This window comes from Amblyomma americanum, chromosome 5 (assembly GCF_052857255.1).
Source record: "Amblyomma americanum isolate KBUSLIRL-KWMA chromosome 5, ASM5285725v1, whole genome shotgun sequence".
NCBI classification, from domain to species: Eukaryota; Metazoa; Arthropoda; class Arachnida; order Ixodida; family Ixodidae; genus Amblyomma; species Amblyomma americanum.
The window spans coordinates 65,925,048-65,943,382 of record NC_135501.1 but is presented as its reverse complement, the minus strand read 5'-3'; the positions used below and the strand labels follow the sequence as shown (position 1 = coordinate 65,943,382).

At 44.2% G+C, this 18,335-nt stretch overlaps 2 protein-coding genes across 3 annotated transcripts in view; both read left to right on the top strand.

Annotated features, from left to right (window-relative positions):
• Positions 1 to 9,460, top strand: part of LOC144132510 (uncharacterized) — a 107,210-nt gene extending 97,750 nt beyond the window's left edge. For both annotated transcript variants that reach the window (XM_077664971.1, XM_077664970.1), the window contains exon 4: positions 9,255 to 9,460. The gene's annotated coding sequence lies outside the window, so the exon portion shown is untranslated. The remainder of the gene's footprint in view (positions 1 to 9,254) is intronic.
• Positions 9,461 to 15,029: 5,569 nt separating this feature from the next.
• LOC144133938 (uncharacterized) lies at positions 15,030 to 15,809 on the top strand. Its single transcript, XM_077666987.1, has 2 exons — positions 15,030 to 15,175; positions 15,599 to 15,809. The coding sequence occupies exons 1-2, from the start codon at positions 15,030 to 15,032 to the stop codon at positions 15,807 to 15,809; spliced, it is 357 nt and encodes a 118-aa protein (XP_077523113.1).
• Positions 15,810 to 18,335: the final 2,526 nt, after the last annotated feature.

Sequence of the window (18,335 nt, the reverse complement as noted above, 5' to 3'; positions counted from 1 at the left end):
AAGCTGAAAATTGCGTATAAACCCTTCGCTTGGAAACGATCGAGTGAACTAGACCATCTGCACCACACATATCATTCTCTTAAGAGACATTCGTCATTGAAAATACGTGTTCCTGCCAAGCAGTTTATTCATTCCACTTAAAATGAGTGCGCTGCAGGCTGTCCCGTATTGCACGTGTGCTGTGCACGGAGTCTCACGGACAAAGAATGAATTTTCTTGATTACCAATTAGCGCGCGCACACGCGTATGTGTAATCGACCCATTTCCTATGGTTCGCGCCAGCCCGCATTGTTTACATATCGGGATTTGTGAGAGATTTTTAAAGAACTAACGTGCATATATATTATAGATCGATCTTTCGATCGATTTGCCTAAGATTTTTGTGTAAATCCAATAACTGCCCCAAGCAAATCCTCATGGATTATCACCCACAAATTTCGTGGGTGATAATAAATGCACTGGAATGGTGGAGAATTAGTGGCAAACAATGACCGATATCATTCTGCCTATTGAAGTGGCGTTGCCAATCCTGGAGAAATACTACACAACGAAGGGCCATTAATGGAAATGTAACAGAGTGGCACTGCCTATATAGGGAAAATAGTGACCATCCGGGGCCATTATTGGGAATGTAACTGAGTGGTAATGACAATATGGGGAAAATAATGGCCAAATGGGGCCATTATTGGGAATGTAACTGAGTGGCAAAGCCATTATGGGGGACATAAAGGCCAACTGGGGCCATTATTGGAAATGTAAGTTAGTGGCAATGCCCATATCGGGAAAATACTGCCCAGCTTGGGCCATTGCTGGCGATGTAACTAAGCGGCACTGCCAATATCGGGGACACATAGAACATGTGGGGCCATCATTGGAACTGTCGGAAAGAGGCATTGCCTATATTGGGGTAATAGTGGTGATGGTGGTCCTATGTAGGACCACCATTTGTCATCACAATCCCAATATTGGGCCAATGGCTTGTGCTGCTTGGGTTGTCTTGCCCCTATCATCTACATTATTGACATTGACAGACAATGCATCGAAGTGTGCCCACTGCTACTAGTAGCGCAGCAGTTTTTTCATGTGTGTTTATGCCCCTCATGCTTTCATGTATCCCCTTCATGGCTGCAGCATGTTTACTGTTTTGAGAACACATTTCTCACAATTGCAGGGATTTTGTGGCAGACCATGCCCTACGACAACCTGGTGAAACTTGTGCCGGGACAGAAATATGTGGTCCACGGGGACCCTGCATATCCTCTTCGCCCCCGAGCCGCCGCGGTGGTTCAGTGGTTATGGCACTCAGATACTGACCCGAAAGATGCAGGCTCGATCCCGGCCGCGGTGGTCTAATTTCGATGGAGGCAAAATTCTAGAGGCTTGTGTACTGTGCGTTTTCTCTCGGCTGCAAGAATTTGTATTATGGAACAGGCTAGTTTATTCAACGTTCTCAAGAGAAACTGCTCACATCTCATGAGGAAGTGAGAAATATGACCGTCTTACATGGGCAAAGTTGGCTCAGGTCTCAAGTCGCACCATTATTCGCCTGGTTACCAGTGCTTTGCGGCTCGAAATCAAAGCGCATGCTCAAGCTGTTTTTAAGTTTTATCCACGTTTTCTGTGCAGAAAAAATTCCCTCACTGTGGTGACTCCGCCTGTTTCGGAGGACAAAATTACGGCTGCAGCGCTTGAGCCTTCTGGAGTCGGAATTATGCTTCGTGCATTTTTCTGCACTTTTCATGTGTTTATTGTCTAGCAAAGGGATAACAGTATAGTTTAAGGAAGTATAGGTTTGTTCGTAAGTGCAGTTTATGGAACAGCTTAAGGTGGCTTAGAGTGGGTGGTGAAAACTAAGTGGATACGGGAGTAAGCCACGCTCAATAGTCACGACAAGACGAAAGGCAGCTGTGTCAAGCTGCTTTTTCGCTATGCGCGAAAGGCTGGCTTTTGGAGTTTACAAAAAGGATTTATGCTGTCCTCAGGGAACCATGGTGACAGTAATCAGTTGACCAAGCGGTGAGCCATCTGCACGCAGCTGAACACTAACGGTGAGCGCTCTTACTCCCCCTCCTTACTGCCACAAAAGGTTATCCAGGAAGCTAGCTTATTGTACTTCTTATAAGCGTAGCAATTGTCTATGCACTTAAGATAATAAAGAGGGTAAATTGGAACGAAAAATTTTATTTTTCGACAAACGAGTAGAACCCAGAACGCGCGTGTCTTGTCCTGCTGGTCACGTTAATTGGCCTTAAAATATGCTCAGCAAATTTATGAAGGTATCGTTGTACCACGTAATACAGGACTGGGCCCAGCTGTTTTTGGGCGTGATAAATGCTCAAAAAGAAGGCGTACAGTCTCTGCGTGCATGCAGCACATCACCTGATAAAGCTGGCATAACATCTTTTCAACTTGGTGTATATAAAGCATAACATCTTATACAAGTAAGCCTTTTCTTGCTGCCAACGAAGGGAGCATGAATATGCTCATTTGTCCTGCACTGGTTGTTGGTTTGCTTAAGCAAACATAGCTGTGTGCACAAGTATTCTCTGCAAGAAAGCTGGAATCTGTAATGTGCGGAATTTGTGCTCTTTATGTATCCTGGCATGAAAACAGTTCAGGGAAGATTTCTCTCTGGCCGCATTGATCTCACAGGCCATGAAGTAGCAAAAACAGACACAGGTTAGTTGCTCTATGGCTAAAAAGACAGCTGATGCACGTCACCAGTCATTTTTCTTTTGTTTTGCAGCAGTGTGGCACACACAGTCTCTTACAGGTTTACATCACACCACAAGTGAGCGAAAATCAGCGACTAAAAAAAGAAATATCCTTTCCTTTGCATGAGCATAAACCAGAAATGGATCTCTACTTGCAGATTGTGTAGGAGTGTTCACCAATGCTTCATGACAATATACTGTAACTCTCTAGTCAAGCATGTAAGATGCACATTAGAATAATTTTTCCCCATGAACAAAAGATGTAACTTGTATATATTGTACCCTCACAATATACATTATGCGATGCCTGAAAGGAATTACGCTGTGGCAAAGGATGTCAAGGATGAGTAGAGGTGTCTATTCATCTCGTGCTTTGTGGAAACATTTTTTTCTCTTTTAGTTTAAACTGCGTCTTGCTAATTGAACTGCATGAAAATATCTGACTCAATTTGCTGTTAATTTTTACTACTTTTACCATGGTTTAAAAAATGTTTGCTCGCACATCGCAAGATTAGATGCTTGGTTACATCACCAAAAATGTGACACCATAGCCAACTAAAGCTATGCGCCGCACTAAAACTTAACATGCGGCCCAAGCAGTCGGGTTGCTTTGTTGTTATTGTGTGCTGGTTTTAATGGCGCATAAGCAACTGAGACTATCATGCACCAAACAGAAAGTTAAAAGTCTGATGGGTGAATTATGGACTGCAATTTTTCTTTCCGGGAATCACTGATCTAACAGAAGGAACTTACTTTGGTATTTCCTTACTTGCCCCTGTAAATGTTCATTTTTTCCTTAAATCTTCAGTTTCCTTGTGCAGATCCACTTCGTGGGCTTCCTTTATAGAAGCTTGAAGGTTTTCATCTTGTTTCTTTTGGCAGTGTTGTTTCTAATGATATTAAAGAAGAAAACAATTTGTACACATCCTTGCAAACACTGCATAAATATACAGGTGCAAAAATTATAAAACGAGCTATACGGCTATTGTTCACGAACTCTGAAAGCCTTACGGCCCCTAGAGATTGCACAACAGACAATAATGTATATAGGAAAGTTTTATTTATAGAGCGATTTTCAACTGTTTTGGCGACACTGAACTTGGGTGCATAGAAGAAAGCAAAGAAAAATGCTTCACTGGCAGTAACAGTGCTGTCTGCCTCGAGCACCCTGTGGGACAGGCAGATTTTTTTTAATGCGTAAGCAATAATAGGCTCATGCCACAGAAGAACGTCTGCAGAAAGTGTGTCTGCCTGCAATCCAAAAACTGGCCTCCCTGGGCCCCTAAAATTGGACTTTGTCAGAATTTAGCAAAGATTGGTGTCCACCTGATTTAAGTATGGCCAACTCAGTGATGACTTTCAAATTGAGGCGGTCCACACAAAATCTGGCCCATGAGACACCTGAAATTTGACTTTGTCCGAAGTTGACCAAAATTATGGGTGCCCAACTTATTCTGAATATGGCCCACTTAGTGGTGACTCCCAAATTCAGGTCGGCCACCCTCAAAATTTGAAATGCTTCGCATTCTCTGGGCATGGGAGGCTATGTGCACCCTTGGAATTTTTTTATTATGTGGTCTTGACACCCATATAGCTTTCGTTACATGGCAACTTTCTTAACTGAGTGCATTCCTGACTTACATTTGAAGCATACTTCACATACACCACATGGCCAAGAAAGTAACCTGCTGTGTGTACTAGTATGTCTGTCATGTTTATCTTGAATACTTTTTTACTGCCTGCAAGGCAGTGTTTCCTCTGCTCCTGTCTCTCATGTCATGGTAGATGAAGTTGAATGCTATGAAAAGTACCAGTTTACGGCTGCTTTATGAAGCAAGAGATTAATTTTCTGCGCTTTTTCACCACACAACAAACACAGCACGTACATTTATTGCAAAGTGGCATGCACTGTTTTGAACCAGTAGCAAAAGACACCTTAGAGCTGCCGTTGACAAATGCAAAAAAATGCGAATGAAATTTAAATGATGTCTTGAAACTGGCCAATTACAAACACAATCAATGTTCTATATATCTCAAAGGCTTGCTATGTGCTGTGGTCTAAGAAAGCCGGGAAAATATACAGATCAGAAACAATATTTTTTATATATGCAGTACCGGTTAGTGCAGAGTCGATAATAGCAAAAAAAAATAATTGCAGCTGTCTATGCATGCACAGGCGGACGCGCTCACACGCATGCACGCGCATACACACACGTTCTAAGCTACAGGCGCTGTAATATTTAATATTTTCTACTAATATCTTTCAGCAATGCTAATGCAAGAACACTTTTCTGCAGTCCCTGCTCATAGTAGTACGAGGGCTCTTCATTAAAATCTGCCTTCTAGTTCATAATGTGCCTTATTTTACCTTGTTGAATATAAAAGGTGTCAATTCGAAAGCGTGGAATGTTTTTTTTTCAAAAGAACAGTTCATTTTTGACATTATCCCCACCAGCAATGATGCACGTGCATCGATAAACAAGTGTTTGTGCGCTGTCAGAGAATGAGCTTGCTGCTGGCTACACCAACTATGTATTGCATTAAAGGGAGACTGAAGCACTTTTTGCAAAAATTGGGCTTGCGGTGGCCCCTTAGAGTTTTTGACGCGCAAACTCGAATATCGAACTAAAATTTGGTAAAAACAAGCCCCAATTTTCGTTTTTAGCAGAAATACGCAGCCGGCGCCTCGGGGCACATCGCGGGTCGCGCCGCCGCCTCTGATTGGCCAAGAAGACGTGACGACATTTCGAGGACCAGCGAAGATGCCGATACGGCTCCAGTGCTGCGTAGGCTGCGTTGCGGGCTGATTGCAGCTCTTCGCAGTGTTGTAAAAGCGATTATAGGACACTTTTGACACTCACGTGAACATCGGGATGTCACTGTACCAGTTTCGCACACAAACGACGCAGTATCTGTTGCGGGGAGCGAAGAGCAGCCGGGATCGTCTACCAACGTTGGAAACTTGCTCTTGTACGTAGTACGTCATTTTTCGAAGTTGCATGTCGTTATTGGCAGAAGCTTGACGACTGTCCGATAACTTTCTCGCGATAAGCCACTTCGCACAATGCCTTTCGGAGTTCGAGGAAGATTCGGAAGATCGTGACGGTGCGCCTATAGTCCACAGAAATGACTAAACCAGAATGTGTTTGCTTTCGCTTGCCCTACGATGTGTTTTTGATCGTGCCGTGGCGTGGTGTGTGAAAAGACCCGCGACCACATTTTTCTCGCCTGGCAATAGCACAACGTACAAAGCGTTGCATGGAGTAGAAAGTATTATGTTGCTGCACAATTGATTGTGCGTGATCTGAGTGCGTTCGTCTGCTGCGATGTGATTCGCAATATTGCTTTGGTTACGCTGGAGAGCGGCAGTTATACCCGAAGCTTGATGCAACGGAAAGGCGACTTCGCTAGCTCACATGAACTGTGCCAAGACTTGCTGCCGTCGGTAGGGGCCTCCCTTTCGAAAGGAGCCGTCCACAGTGCTCTCGTAGTTGTGCATGCGCCGGCCGGCACCATTCGCGAAAAAATTTCCGGTACGTGTCTGATGCCGGTATGCGATTTTTTCGCATATAGGGTGGCACCCAGTTGTGCATAACTGTATTTTCGCTGTGGCTGCAATATTACTCGTTCATAACAGGTGTTTGTATGCATGCACAGAATGGAAGATGAGTACTTCTGCTGCATTTATTATCAAGTGCCAGAAATCGCTAGGAGAGACCTGCTCTGTGCGGCTACTGCGAAATTTATGATAGCCTGTGGTTTAACACTACAATTCTTGAAAAAAAAATGAACAGCAAATGCTCCACTAATGAGTGAGAAATTTGAATCAACCCTGGGGGAAATTTTAGCACTTTTCATTCACAGGTTATAGCGAAATGCACCGTACTTGCTGTTTGGCTCATCTGAAAACAAATGAGAAACAGTCTACGCTTTCTGCCAAGTTGTCTCCTGGATACAGTCTGAGAAAACCACCTTTTTTATGTGTTCCTGCAGAGAGAGGTTTCTACAGATGTGTGTGTTGTTTTCAGTGCTTGAGGTTATTGCAAAGTGAGAGCAAGAAAAAGTGCTTTTTGGAGTGAGGACTAATTTAAATTAGCTGAGTCTGCTGAGTTCTGGCAGGTTTTTTTGCAATCACTGTGCAGGAACCTTGCACTAGTGTGATTGACATGAAGAAACCACATGGCAAAAACCCAGAATTTTATTCCGCTTTGAAGCCAGGAAAAAGTATTTGTGGTCCTCTAAAAATGTTAATAAGGTGCATTAATTTGTGAAGATTGGCAGAACATCTCTTACTATTCAGCGAGGTCACACAAGATAATTGTGCTCCAATACCAACCTGCAAGATAAGACAGCAGGGATTACACGGGTTGTAACTTCAGTCAATGACCATTGCCATTGAGCAGTCATGTACAAGCTGGCCGAGCGTTGTTCTGCTATAGGTAGGAGGCGACAGCCTCCTGGCATCCAGCATTTCAGTGACTGCTTGTGATGATCCACTACGCCAGCAGCAACAAAACAGTTAGGCACATGTTGAACCAATATCAAGTTGCATTTTACTACACTGAATAGCTGTATTGTGGCATTTATTGCCGCCGGTGCCAAGCAAGTATGTCCGAGTTTGCAAAACTTCATTCCTATATTGGGAGTTGATGACGCTGCCCTAAAATTCTCGATCATATGAGGCTCTTCAGTATGACAGAAAAAATAAGGCAGTTAGGCTGAACTAACACCAACTTGAAAGATGCAGCTGCAGGGATTAAACAAATCGTAGCTTCTACAGCTGAGTGAGTTTGCAAGTCCACTTCAAATAAGATTTTACGTCAGTTAAATTATTTTTTTAAATCTTGGGCATAAATGCAAATATGAGGGCTCCGTGCAGTAATTATACGCTAGCAGCATATGGATGCATGCACAGTAGACACTTGTTCAGGGAACTGAAATAAGAAAGAAGGTCTGTTTGGCTTATCGAACGCTTAGAAGGGCAAGCTAAAGCAATAAACTCTAGTCGTGTCAGAATTGCTACTGCGACGTGTAAAATAAATTAGACACTGTGACAGAAAAAATAAAAACCATGTTGGAAGCCTGTTGGCAATGCAAAACCTACTTGTGTCAAGGACAAAAAATCACCTCTGAAGATCTGTAATTGGGGTGAAACTTTCCTTTGTAGTCTGCCCTGGCATCTAGCTGTCTCCCTAGTGTGGCTTTGGATTGAGGTAGTTGGTCTGTTTGCAGTTCATGCATGGTTAAATGGTTAGACATAGACATCCAACACTGGATACAATGATGGATGCAATATCGTTCAACTAAATTTTGTGAAAAATTGAGCTACGTATATAGTCTGGTGGAAAGTGCCGTAGTCGAGGGCCAACACACTGAACTCCTAGCTATAAATGTGCCTTGTGTCCATTTCTTCACCATCATTGCCCTTGCAATCAATAAGGCCCAAAAAATTGCAACATGTTTACCATAAAAATGCAGAGCAGAAAGGTGGCAAGAAAAAAAAGTTTTTTTTTTCTGCTTACCAAATGACTATTCCATGAAGCACACTAAGTAAAATGATTAAGTCTTCTTTCGTGCTAGCCTGCAAATTGTCGAGAAATGCTGAAGCATAACGCTTTTAAGATCACGCAGATACTGTCGTATAGCGTATGGTGTGTTCACCACAGTCTGTCGCTAGTAATATTTTCTAGAAGACAGCAATGGTTGCTAAATAAGTGGTAGTAGTGCATTGGTTCTTTCGTAATGGCAGATAACAAGTATGGGAGATTTCAATCTTAAAAAAATAAAATGAAGGGAGAGCCTCAGTCTAGCGACCAACGTTCCAACAAGAGGACTTGTCTTTGTCAGGTCAAGTGCGGTCATCATTGGCGGGGGTTATATAGGCCCTTCACTCTAAGGAGGATGGACTGGGGTTATGGTGGGGAGTGGAGTGAGGAGGGTTGGAAGATGGCACACTTGGTCTTCAAACAGCTGTTGTCTGGCCACGGAGGCTGTCACCTACAGGTAGGGGAGAAGCAGGTTAATAGCCATACTGACATGAAAAGAATGCAAAAACAGACCCCCCCTTTTCAAAAAATATGCAACAGAATCAAAATGAACGATGGCAATAAAACAGGAAGAGGTAAAAAAAGCTAAAGGAAAAAAAATGCCATAAAGGAAAAGATAGAGGCGATAAAGTGGCTATCAAGGTTGCATTTTTTTCCTTCATAATCTACGCAATCCCCAGCGTATAGTGCACAGTGGTCTACATACTTTCTAGTGGCTGCATGATTTTTCCTACTCTGCCTTCTTATGTTTAGTAATATCTGTTTTTATTTTTTTGACGAACCAAACATTTTGGTAACTAGTTTTCTCTAATTAAAGTATACGGTGCATGTCATCACATCCTTCGCTGTACATTTTTACCTGTCACAATGGCTATCAAGCCACATTCAGATTTGGGACATGCGGTAAACCCCGTACTACTTACCGGTATTTTCTCTGCAGATGGTAAGAAACTGATCATTGTTTGTTGAACCTTGACTTTCTTTTCTCGACCAGGTTCTCTTTTGGGGCCTTTGGAAAACTGCTGCTGAGTGGTGGACGAGATTCTGGGGCAGTTTTCCTCTCCTGAGGCTGCATGCTCTCAGCCATGGCCACAACCTTGTCAAGGAGGCGTTTGACGTAGCCTGTGTGAGCATTTCATCTTGTAGCTTGTGCAATATTCACTTTCTTCGTGACCAAATAAACTAGGTGGTGCAAGCTTACCATGAGTAGGTGACTCCTTTACTGGACAAGCTGTTGGGTCACCACCTGCTGCCTTTTTGGGTAACGCACACACCATCGAAGTGTGCCATCCTTTGTGCGTGCCTGACCACGTCCACTGTTCTCGTTGTAGTGAAGTACAGCAAGTTGGGTCCTGAAAAAGTTGCACAGGACAGTGTGAAAACGTGTTACCTTGTAACATATGTAAACAGTCCAACTGTAAAGATCATGTGACAAAAGAAAGTCACTGATGGGATTTGAGCACAACACCATGTTAGCAATTAGTGCTTGAAAGCACCATGAGCACGCGTGATGAAAATACTGAAGGAGCAAAGTACTACTTTTGAAGAGCTATGAGAACAAAGCATCGCCTCAGTTGCCGGGCGGATTGAAAATGAAAATGCAGTGCTTGCATGGTGAACACAGCCGAAACTCTAAATTTCCACAAAGTGTCGGCATGTAAAACCCCTTCTGATTCGGTCGACTGTGTTTTTAATTTCTGTTTATACGACATAAGAAATGATGCAGCTATTGACAATTTCAGTAAGTGTAATTTAAGATGGCCACCTGTTCATATAGTTGCGGCACGTGCCTACATGCCTTTCACTTTTTCTACAGATGCATGTCTAACATTTGTTTTGTTTAACACAATTGTTTTGTGATATGGATGGCTTCTGACTGTAAAAGTAGAGAATAGAAGACAACAGCTTACCTGGCCCTCATTCCCAAATACGAATAATGGTAGGTCTTTGGTGCAAAATGCACTAGAAGGCTATGAAAAGCCTCTAATCCATAGGTTTGATGTCTAGTAGATAGCCGCGGCATGTCTTGCAGAAGGGCCTTAGAATTTGCAATGTCTTGAAGCTTCTGGAAAGCCTTTGATTCTAAAAAGAAATGGCCATTATCATCTCTTTGTAAAGCTCTAAGTGTGCGGCTTGCTGTATGCTCTGCATCAACCAGTTAAAACGTGTTTCAGTGCACCTGTAAATAAACTTGTGTTCAGTAATGCACATCTTATAAGTTTCGATAGTTTTAATAAACATTGGTATTTGAGGTGCACTGTAATAAATGGTATGAAATAAACTGAAACAGCCATTATTTGCTTAGCTCATGAAGCTTTTCATTGAAATTCTGCTGCACTGCACAGGTAGCTGAAATCTTGGAATCCAGAGGAACCCTCTTGGAAAATCTTGGAACCCTCAACAACCATAGGTTGTCCAGCCTCTCCATTGCATTGCCTGCCATTTCCTCTTGATTTCTACTAAGATATCATTAACTCGTTTGTTTACTTACCCACTCTGCTCTCTTCATATCATAATGTTACACTTTTCACTTTCACAGCTTGCAACATTGTACTCAATCTAAGTTCAACCTTTTTTGCTAATTCTGTTTCTGCACCATAAGTGAGTACTGGTAAGATACAGCTGTTGTATAAGGAAAGAACAAAACGAAGCCCACTTTCTGTCCTACATCTGCGAAAGAGTGAAGTTCATGGAGTCGCACGAAAAGACAGTGACTCTAATGATTGATGAAATCAACATCAAGCCATACTTTGATTATAAAGGAGGCAGCATAGTAGGATCGTCAGCGAATTCACAAGAAGCAGCCACAACTGCCCACGTTTTCATGATACAGTCGCTCCTGTCAGCTAACAAGGACGTTATTCATATTCTTCCAGTGGCTAAAATGAACTCTGAAATCCTGCATGATTATTGCAAGAGGATAATATTAGAAATGGAATCATTGGGCCTTAAGGTGATAGCTGTAATCACCGACAACAACTCACTAAATCGAAAGATGATGTCGCTTTTCTCTGAGAACCGAGAAGTAAGCATTGTGTATCCCCACCCAGCCGACAAAAGCCGCCCCCTTTTTTATGTCGTTGACACTGTGCACGTACTTAAATGCATCCGGAACAATTGGATAAATCAGAAGAACCAAGGAACATGTTTATACTTTCCTGAAATGAGTCTTTCTGGAGTACTGCCCGATGGGCCTCCCAGAATGAAAGCTGCATCATTTGGTGCCGTGCGGCAGCTATATGCATTGGAAAAGACATCGCTTCTAAAGCTCGGCTACAAGTTAAATTCCTAAGCCGTTTATCCAACTCCCATGGAGAGACAGAATGTAAAGTTGGCGTTAGACGTCATTAACCCATTTGTCTCAAACGCACTTGAAATGCGGGGCGAGGCTCTGAAAATTATGAATTCCAGCTCAACAGCTCTCTTCATTAACATCATAGCAACATGGTGGAAAATAGTGAACGTAAAGATACCTTCCAAAGGTCGCCGTCTGAATGACCCCCTTCAATATCCAATCAGTTCAATCTCTGATCAACAGATAATATTCTTGAATGGTATCGTAGACTGGCTGGACGCTTGGCGCAGTGTTAATATGACCAGTGGCTGCATGACAAAAGAAACCCACTCTGCTTTGAGACTGACGTGCTACTCGCTTATTGAGCTTTCGCGGTACTGCCTAGAGGAACTAAAATTGAAGTATGTTCTGCTAGGAAAGTTCCAAACGGACACCCTTGAAGACCGTTTCGGTCGCTACCGGCAGCTTGCTGGGGCGCAGTACCATGTTTCTGTGCGGCAGCTTTTGGAGTCCGAAAAAAAAATTCGATTACAAAAGCTGCTGATGCTTCCCGAGCCAGACAACAACAGCGAGAGCGACGAAGAAATGCCACCGCACAACTTTTCAGTGTTGATTTCCGAGGAAGAAATCTCAAGCCCAAAGCATGACATGGAAGTTGTTACCTACATAGCTGGCTACTGTGCCTATGCAGCCCTAAAGAAACTTCCCTGTGCATTTTGCCGCAGCGCACTCATTCTGGAAGATATGAATATAGAAGTTGAATCTTGCAAAATGATTGCAAACCTCTCCAGAGGCGGGTTGAAGTTCCCACAGCCATGCACTGTGCACATGGTGCTGGTTACGACGCTTGTTGTTGAAAAGCTCACCACGGGCGAAAATGGAAACGCATTCCTTGCATCTAGCAACCAACATGCAATTGTTAGCTCCACTGCCATTTCATTTCTGCGAGATGTTGCCTTGGAAACCTGCGAGAATGGTCACACACCAGAGACACTCGTGCGGCATGTAGTGCGTGCCGCAACAAACGTTGCTTTGAACAACTTTTGCAGAATGCGAAATGATCAAATTCAAAGTGCCGCGCAAAAAAAAGCTGCGGACAGAAAAATGAAGACGTTAAGCAAGAAATGAAATAAGTCGCTTCCAACCCTTCCTGTCAATAAACCCATTTGTACAAATGCATTTGCGACTTTTTCAGAACGCTGTTAACAAGTCTAAAAAGCCGCCTTAGATCGTTGCGGTGCATGCCTCAATGGAGCGAAAAAAAAAATACCCGAGTGCATTAGTCAAACTCGCTAAATAATTACCGAATGCAAAAACCTTGCAACAGACGCGCACCTGGGTGTCATTCTAACAAGCAGCCACGACAGATTCAACGCGAACGACAAGCGACCGAAAGCAGCGGCCGGGGTGCCGGGGACCACTGGCGTGACGTCACGGTCCCCATGGAAGGGCCTTGAATAGTCCAGAGGGTGTTGCAAGGAGGCGGTTTTCCTCTCTGCTTTTCTCCTCTCCTGCGCTCCCGCTTGATAGTCTGTTTTTCGGTAGGTAATTTTAACACGTGAACTTGCCTGCAGTTTCCAGAATCGGCAAAAAATGGCAATCAGCTGCGGCAGCACTTTTCATTGTGGTGAGCAGAGCAGCTGATTCGCCAAGCTACATCATCTGGCCAACTGCAAGGCCCGCCTGTGCCCTATGTGGGCACTGCAGCGCAGTTAGCCAGATGGCACAACCTGCAAAATTGGCTGCTTCTCTTGTTTTGACGAAAAGTTGTGCCACAGCCGACTGCAGTTTTCAGCGAATTCTGGAAAATGCAGGTGTTAAAGTATAAGAAAATGTAGACTAAGTCAAGTTGCCTGCAGTCAGCGTTTGGGTCTAAACTGTCCAGTAGTTTGGGCAGGAGAATTTTTCACAGCCTGGACAAACATGGAACACCTGGCATAATGACGTGCACATGAAACCCGCAGTATAATTGTTAGCATATATACATGCTTACAAGAATTATTCTGAAATATTGAAAATCCTAGCTTCTCTAAATTCGACACAATTATATACGTCAAAACTAAGCATGAAGGCCATGCTGAATGTGTCAAAAAATTGAAGCTGGGCCACACGCTGCCAATATTGGATATGCTACGTATACGGTAGATAAAGGATAAATGTTTGGCTGCATAAGGTCCCTATGGCACCCAGATATGGCTCTGATCTGACCTTATATGTCATGATGATGCCCAGATATGGCCCTGATTTGGTTGTATAAGGTCGTAATGCGCCTAGATATGGCCGTGATCTGGCTGTATAAGGTTGTGACAATGCCAGATATGGCACTGATCTGGCCATATAAGATCGTGACGATGCCACATATGTTCTTGATCTGGCCATATAATGTCCCATTGCCATTCAGATATGGATTATATGTTGCCTGATATAGCCAGATCAGCCATATAAGGGAAACGTGCGCATATCTGGCCTGATTTCAGCCTGGATATATCCAGATATGGCTTTATTTGCTGCCTTATATATTTATATCTGGCCGTATATAAAGCATATCTGGACCAGATATGGAATTTCTGTAAGGGTGGGAACGCAGCGCACCCCGCCTCGCAATTCGAGCCCAGTACTAAGTCCTGGCCGTCGGGTTTTCTTGGAGCCATCGGGAGAAACAGACTCGCGCTAGCCGACGTCAGCAAGGCCAAGCGCCGGAATTCGGACTCTTGACCGAGGGATCGAGGACATCTGGGACCAACGCCACCGTGCCGTCCCAGTCACAACAAACCGACCCCACGATTTCGCCGAGGATCGTCTGTGTGCCTTTAACCCCAAGATCTGTCGCCCCGTTTTGTGGCGATGGCCTTGATGATATCGGTGCCGTAACTTGCACCATTTGACTGCTGGCTGCATTGGAACATTTGAAAGTAATAACAATAATATTTTGCAACATAAACAATAACTTTAAGGCATCTGGTGAAGACTCTATACCTTCTGCAGTTGTCATTTGGGAGGTTGCTGCAGATTGCCTGTGAACTGTGGGGGAAAAGAATTTGACAAATATGACAATGACAAATGTATAGCAGCAGCAAAAGGTACTATATTGCTCAACCGAGCCAGTGTAAAGAGATAGAAGTGTGGCCACGTGACGTTCAAGGTTCGCAAGCACGCACATGTGAACGCGACGTGGTGTTAAAGCACACCAATGAAATAAAATATTTATGGAAACTAAGGTCCCCAGTCAATGCAGCCGGCGCCTCCGGAAAATCACAGTCGGACTTCGAGGTGATCGACCTTGTAGGGCGCATCCTTTTTCGTTTCGGGCCGATCTCGCTGCCCGACAAATCGAATGTAAATTGAGCCCGATCCAACATTTTTCGGTCCTCATCATATGAACCTGAAAAAAGAGTCAGCCTGTCAACAGTGAACACCATATACAGAGAATTCTGTATGGCAGTAATTGCTGATCTTGAGCCCCACTGGCTCACGATGCCATGCGGAGAGCGGCTCACTGACCACATCAAGGAGTGCAGTGCCGTACTGGACTTTCCACAGGCAGTTGGGGCGTTGGACGGCTGTCATTTTCCAGTCTCGCCACCGAAGAAGGCAACAGACTATTATAACTACAAAGGATGGTAAGGTTTCCCAGTTTAAATCATTTTTATTTCTTTTCTTCGCGCGCTGACACTGACACGCCGTTTGCAGTGAACATATAATTATTAGTTAACGTCTGTTTAGCCAGTGCAGTAACTTTATCACTGCTTAAATGGTTTTTCACACATAAGATAGTGTCATTCAATGTTGCTTTATACTGCTGATGATAGCGCATCAGCAGTTTTCGCCCCTACTCTATACTATATATTTCAAGATTGCACAGCAGTGTTGTTGCAAAACAGACGAATTGTCTTTAGGCGCATGTTTTCTGAGCCAGGAAGCCACCTTGAGACCGCTTTGGTCACTGCACGCAGTGCAATATCTGCTGTTGACAGAAATGGGGCATTACAAATATTATTACAGCTGAACTATGACTGACTTATGTTATTGTTGTTACTTTGCAGGCATAGCATCATACTGCTGGCCGTTGTTGACCACAAGTACAAGTTCCGCTTTGTCAGGGTTGGCACACCCGGCCGCTGCCACGATGCATACGTATATAAGCAGTCCAACCTGGCAGAGTTTGTGGAAAGCCCGGAATTTCAGTCGCCTGTGGCAAACATCAGTGGTACACCAGTCGGCCACTCATACTTTGTGACCAGGCTTTCGCTGTGACATCACATCTAATCAAGCCATTTAGCCACAGGGCCCACCTGGATGATGAGATGAAGGAATTTAATTACCGGCTCTCAAAAGCGAGAAGAGTGGTAGAAAATGCCTTTGGGAGGATGAAGGCTCGATTTCGGCACTGCATGATGCGAATGGAAAGTGACCTGGACAATTCTGCTGATGTGATTCGCGCCTGCTGTGTGCTGAACAATATTTGTGAGGAGTTTAACGAGCCTGTCATGCCACAGTGGGTCTTCTCCATCAGAATGACCAACGCGCTGTATGAGCAGCCAGAGGACGTCATGGACACTGCAACCACAAGCGGAGTTTCAGCTCGAGCCTCTGTTGTCCGGTACTACAAGGAACAGGCACAACAGTAATGTAAATGCATTGCGTATTGTGCAATATGTTATATAGTCTGTTGTGCAGTGTTGTACTGTGTTCGTAAATTGTAAATTGTTGGGTGTAACATCCTGAAGCAACGCATGGGCTATTAAGGACACCATAATGGAGGGCTCTGGATTAATTTCGATAACATGGGCTTCTTTAATGTGCAGTGACAATGCACAGCTCACCTGTGCATTTTGCATTTTGCCTACTTCGAAACACAGCCGCTGCAGCCAACAGCCGCAAGGCTGGCCTGTCTGACTGCCTGTAGTAGACGTCATGGTACGCACCGGCCTCGTCAGTGGCTGACACTCAGGTTGCAGGCCTCGCAGGCGGCGGCTCGCTTTGTGGACGGGTGTTGTGTCCAAGCGTCGCTGATTAGCGTCAGAGTTGCCCTCGGGGTGAGAGCGTTCATGGAACGATACCCAGCGGCTCCACCAAAATGTCGCCGACAAACGTAGGGCGGCACGAAAGGGGGCTTTTTTAATCCGAAGGCCAGAAACCCAGCAGCGCGCGTTTGAACGGGAACGTCCTCTTCTTCGCTCCCATACGAGCCCAGTAATGCCGCTCGGCCGCATGGCGGCGCTCGCAGAATGTGAGCAGTGTGGCAGTATCAATGTATGAATGAAAAATTTCACGCATGATCACTATACATACTTTTATTGCTGCAGCTATTGGCGACTTTTTTTTTTGCTGTTCTTTCATTCTGACTTCTGTGATATGCATGCATGATGTATTGCCGGGATCCATCCTGTGTAGCACAACTGAAAAAATGAGGCTTCGCTTTTGAGGTACGAAACTTCGCTTTTAAAGATACCGCCAACTTTTTTCCATTTTTGCAAAAAATTGGTAAATTTAATTGTGTCCACTTCTGTGCTACGAAAAAGCGCTTTTACATGGACGTCATCGAGGAAGCAGTTCATAACGGTATATATAAATGGTAAATATGGTGGCTGTCGCAATTTGCGACGCTGCCAGCCACTACGCTGCTTCGTCGGCCGATTGTCATGATATCGCAGTTAATTCTCCCGCACCTCCCAGAGTCACATCGCAAGGGGCCGCCAGGTGCAAGAGGGTTAACCACGGATTAACAGGGTTAGTCGCGATGTCATATCAATCGTCTGAAGCGACTGTCTTGAGAGCCTCCTTTGAAGAACGTTTGCATCTGTCCTTTGGAACTGGGCTGTAATCATTTTAAGCAATAAATTTTTCTATTTCACCAGTATAATAGATGAGTTGCGTTATCGCAAGCAGCTTGCTTTTAAGATTCATCTTCTTCAAAATGCTATGAAAACGTGTAAAAAATTGACCGCCAATAGCAGGATCAAAGGATGTCAAGGGGTATAAATTGGAGGGGGAAGAAAAATAAAAAACAACTAAGTGTCCTGCCCAGGGCAGTACAAATACTACATTGAGACTGTGTTAAAAGAATGAAAACTAGAAGTGCCCCCCATTAGGACGGCCAATAAAAATCAAGAGAAACACCCCCACAAATACATTCAAAGAGAGAGAGAGAGGCGGGTGGGGGGGGGTGGCAAAGTCTTGCACAAGGTGCCGGGTGATGTAAGGCCGGCTCAGGACCCAGCCGCTATGCCCACATTTCAGCGTACGCGAAATGCAACAACGCTCCGGCTGTTCACCCCCGGGGGGTCGAATTAGTTCGAAGTGCTCCAGTGCGCTGTCCCTCATAGCCCGTAATGGAACTAATTTGTATTATTTCATTGTAGCTTTTCCCAGTTCCCAGGTTACTCTGCCTGCAGCAGCTTTGATTTTTGTGGTCACGTGAAAAACTAATACTGCACTGAACAATACTGTCGCTTACTTTGGAAGCAGCAGCGTTTGGTAAATCAAACCAAATGCAATTGTAATAGAGAGGTAGAGCGCAACAAAAATAACCAGACGCTAAAAAGGAATGTATACCAATAAAATAAGTCACGAATTACATTATACAGTTGGACAGCTTTTTTTGAATTTCGTACACGATCTCTTCAGAGGCAGACTGGAGGCGTCGATTCGATGGTTTCCTTGGGGATGTGAACTCGCGCAGACCGGCCTCGTTGAGATTCCTCTTAGGCTCCGGGGTACAATGCCATTTCGAGTACCCTTTCCAATGGATCAGGTATCCTTTGCGCTAAATGAAAGACA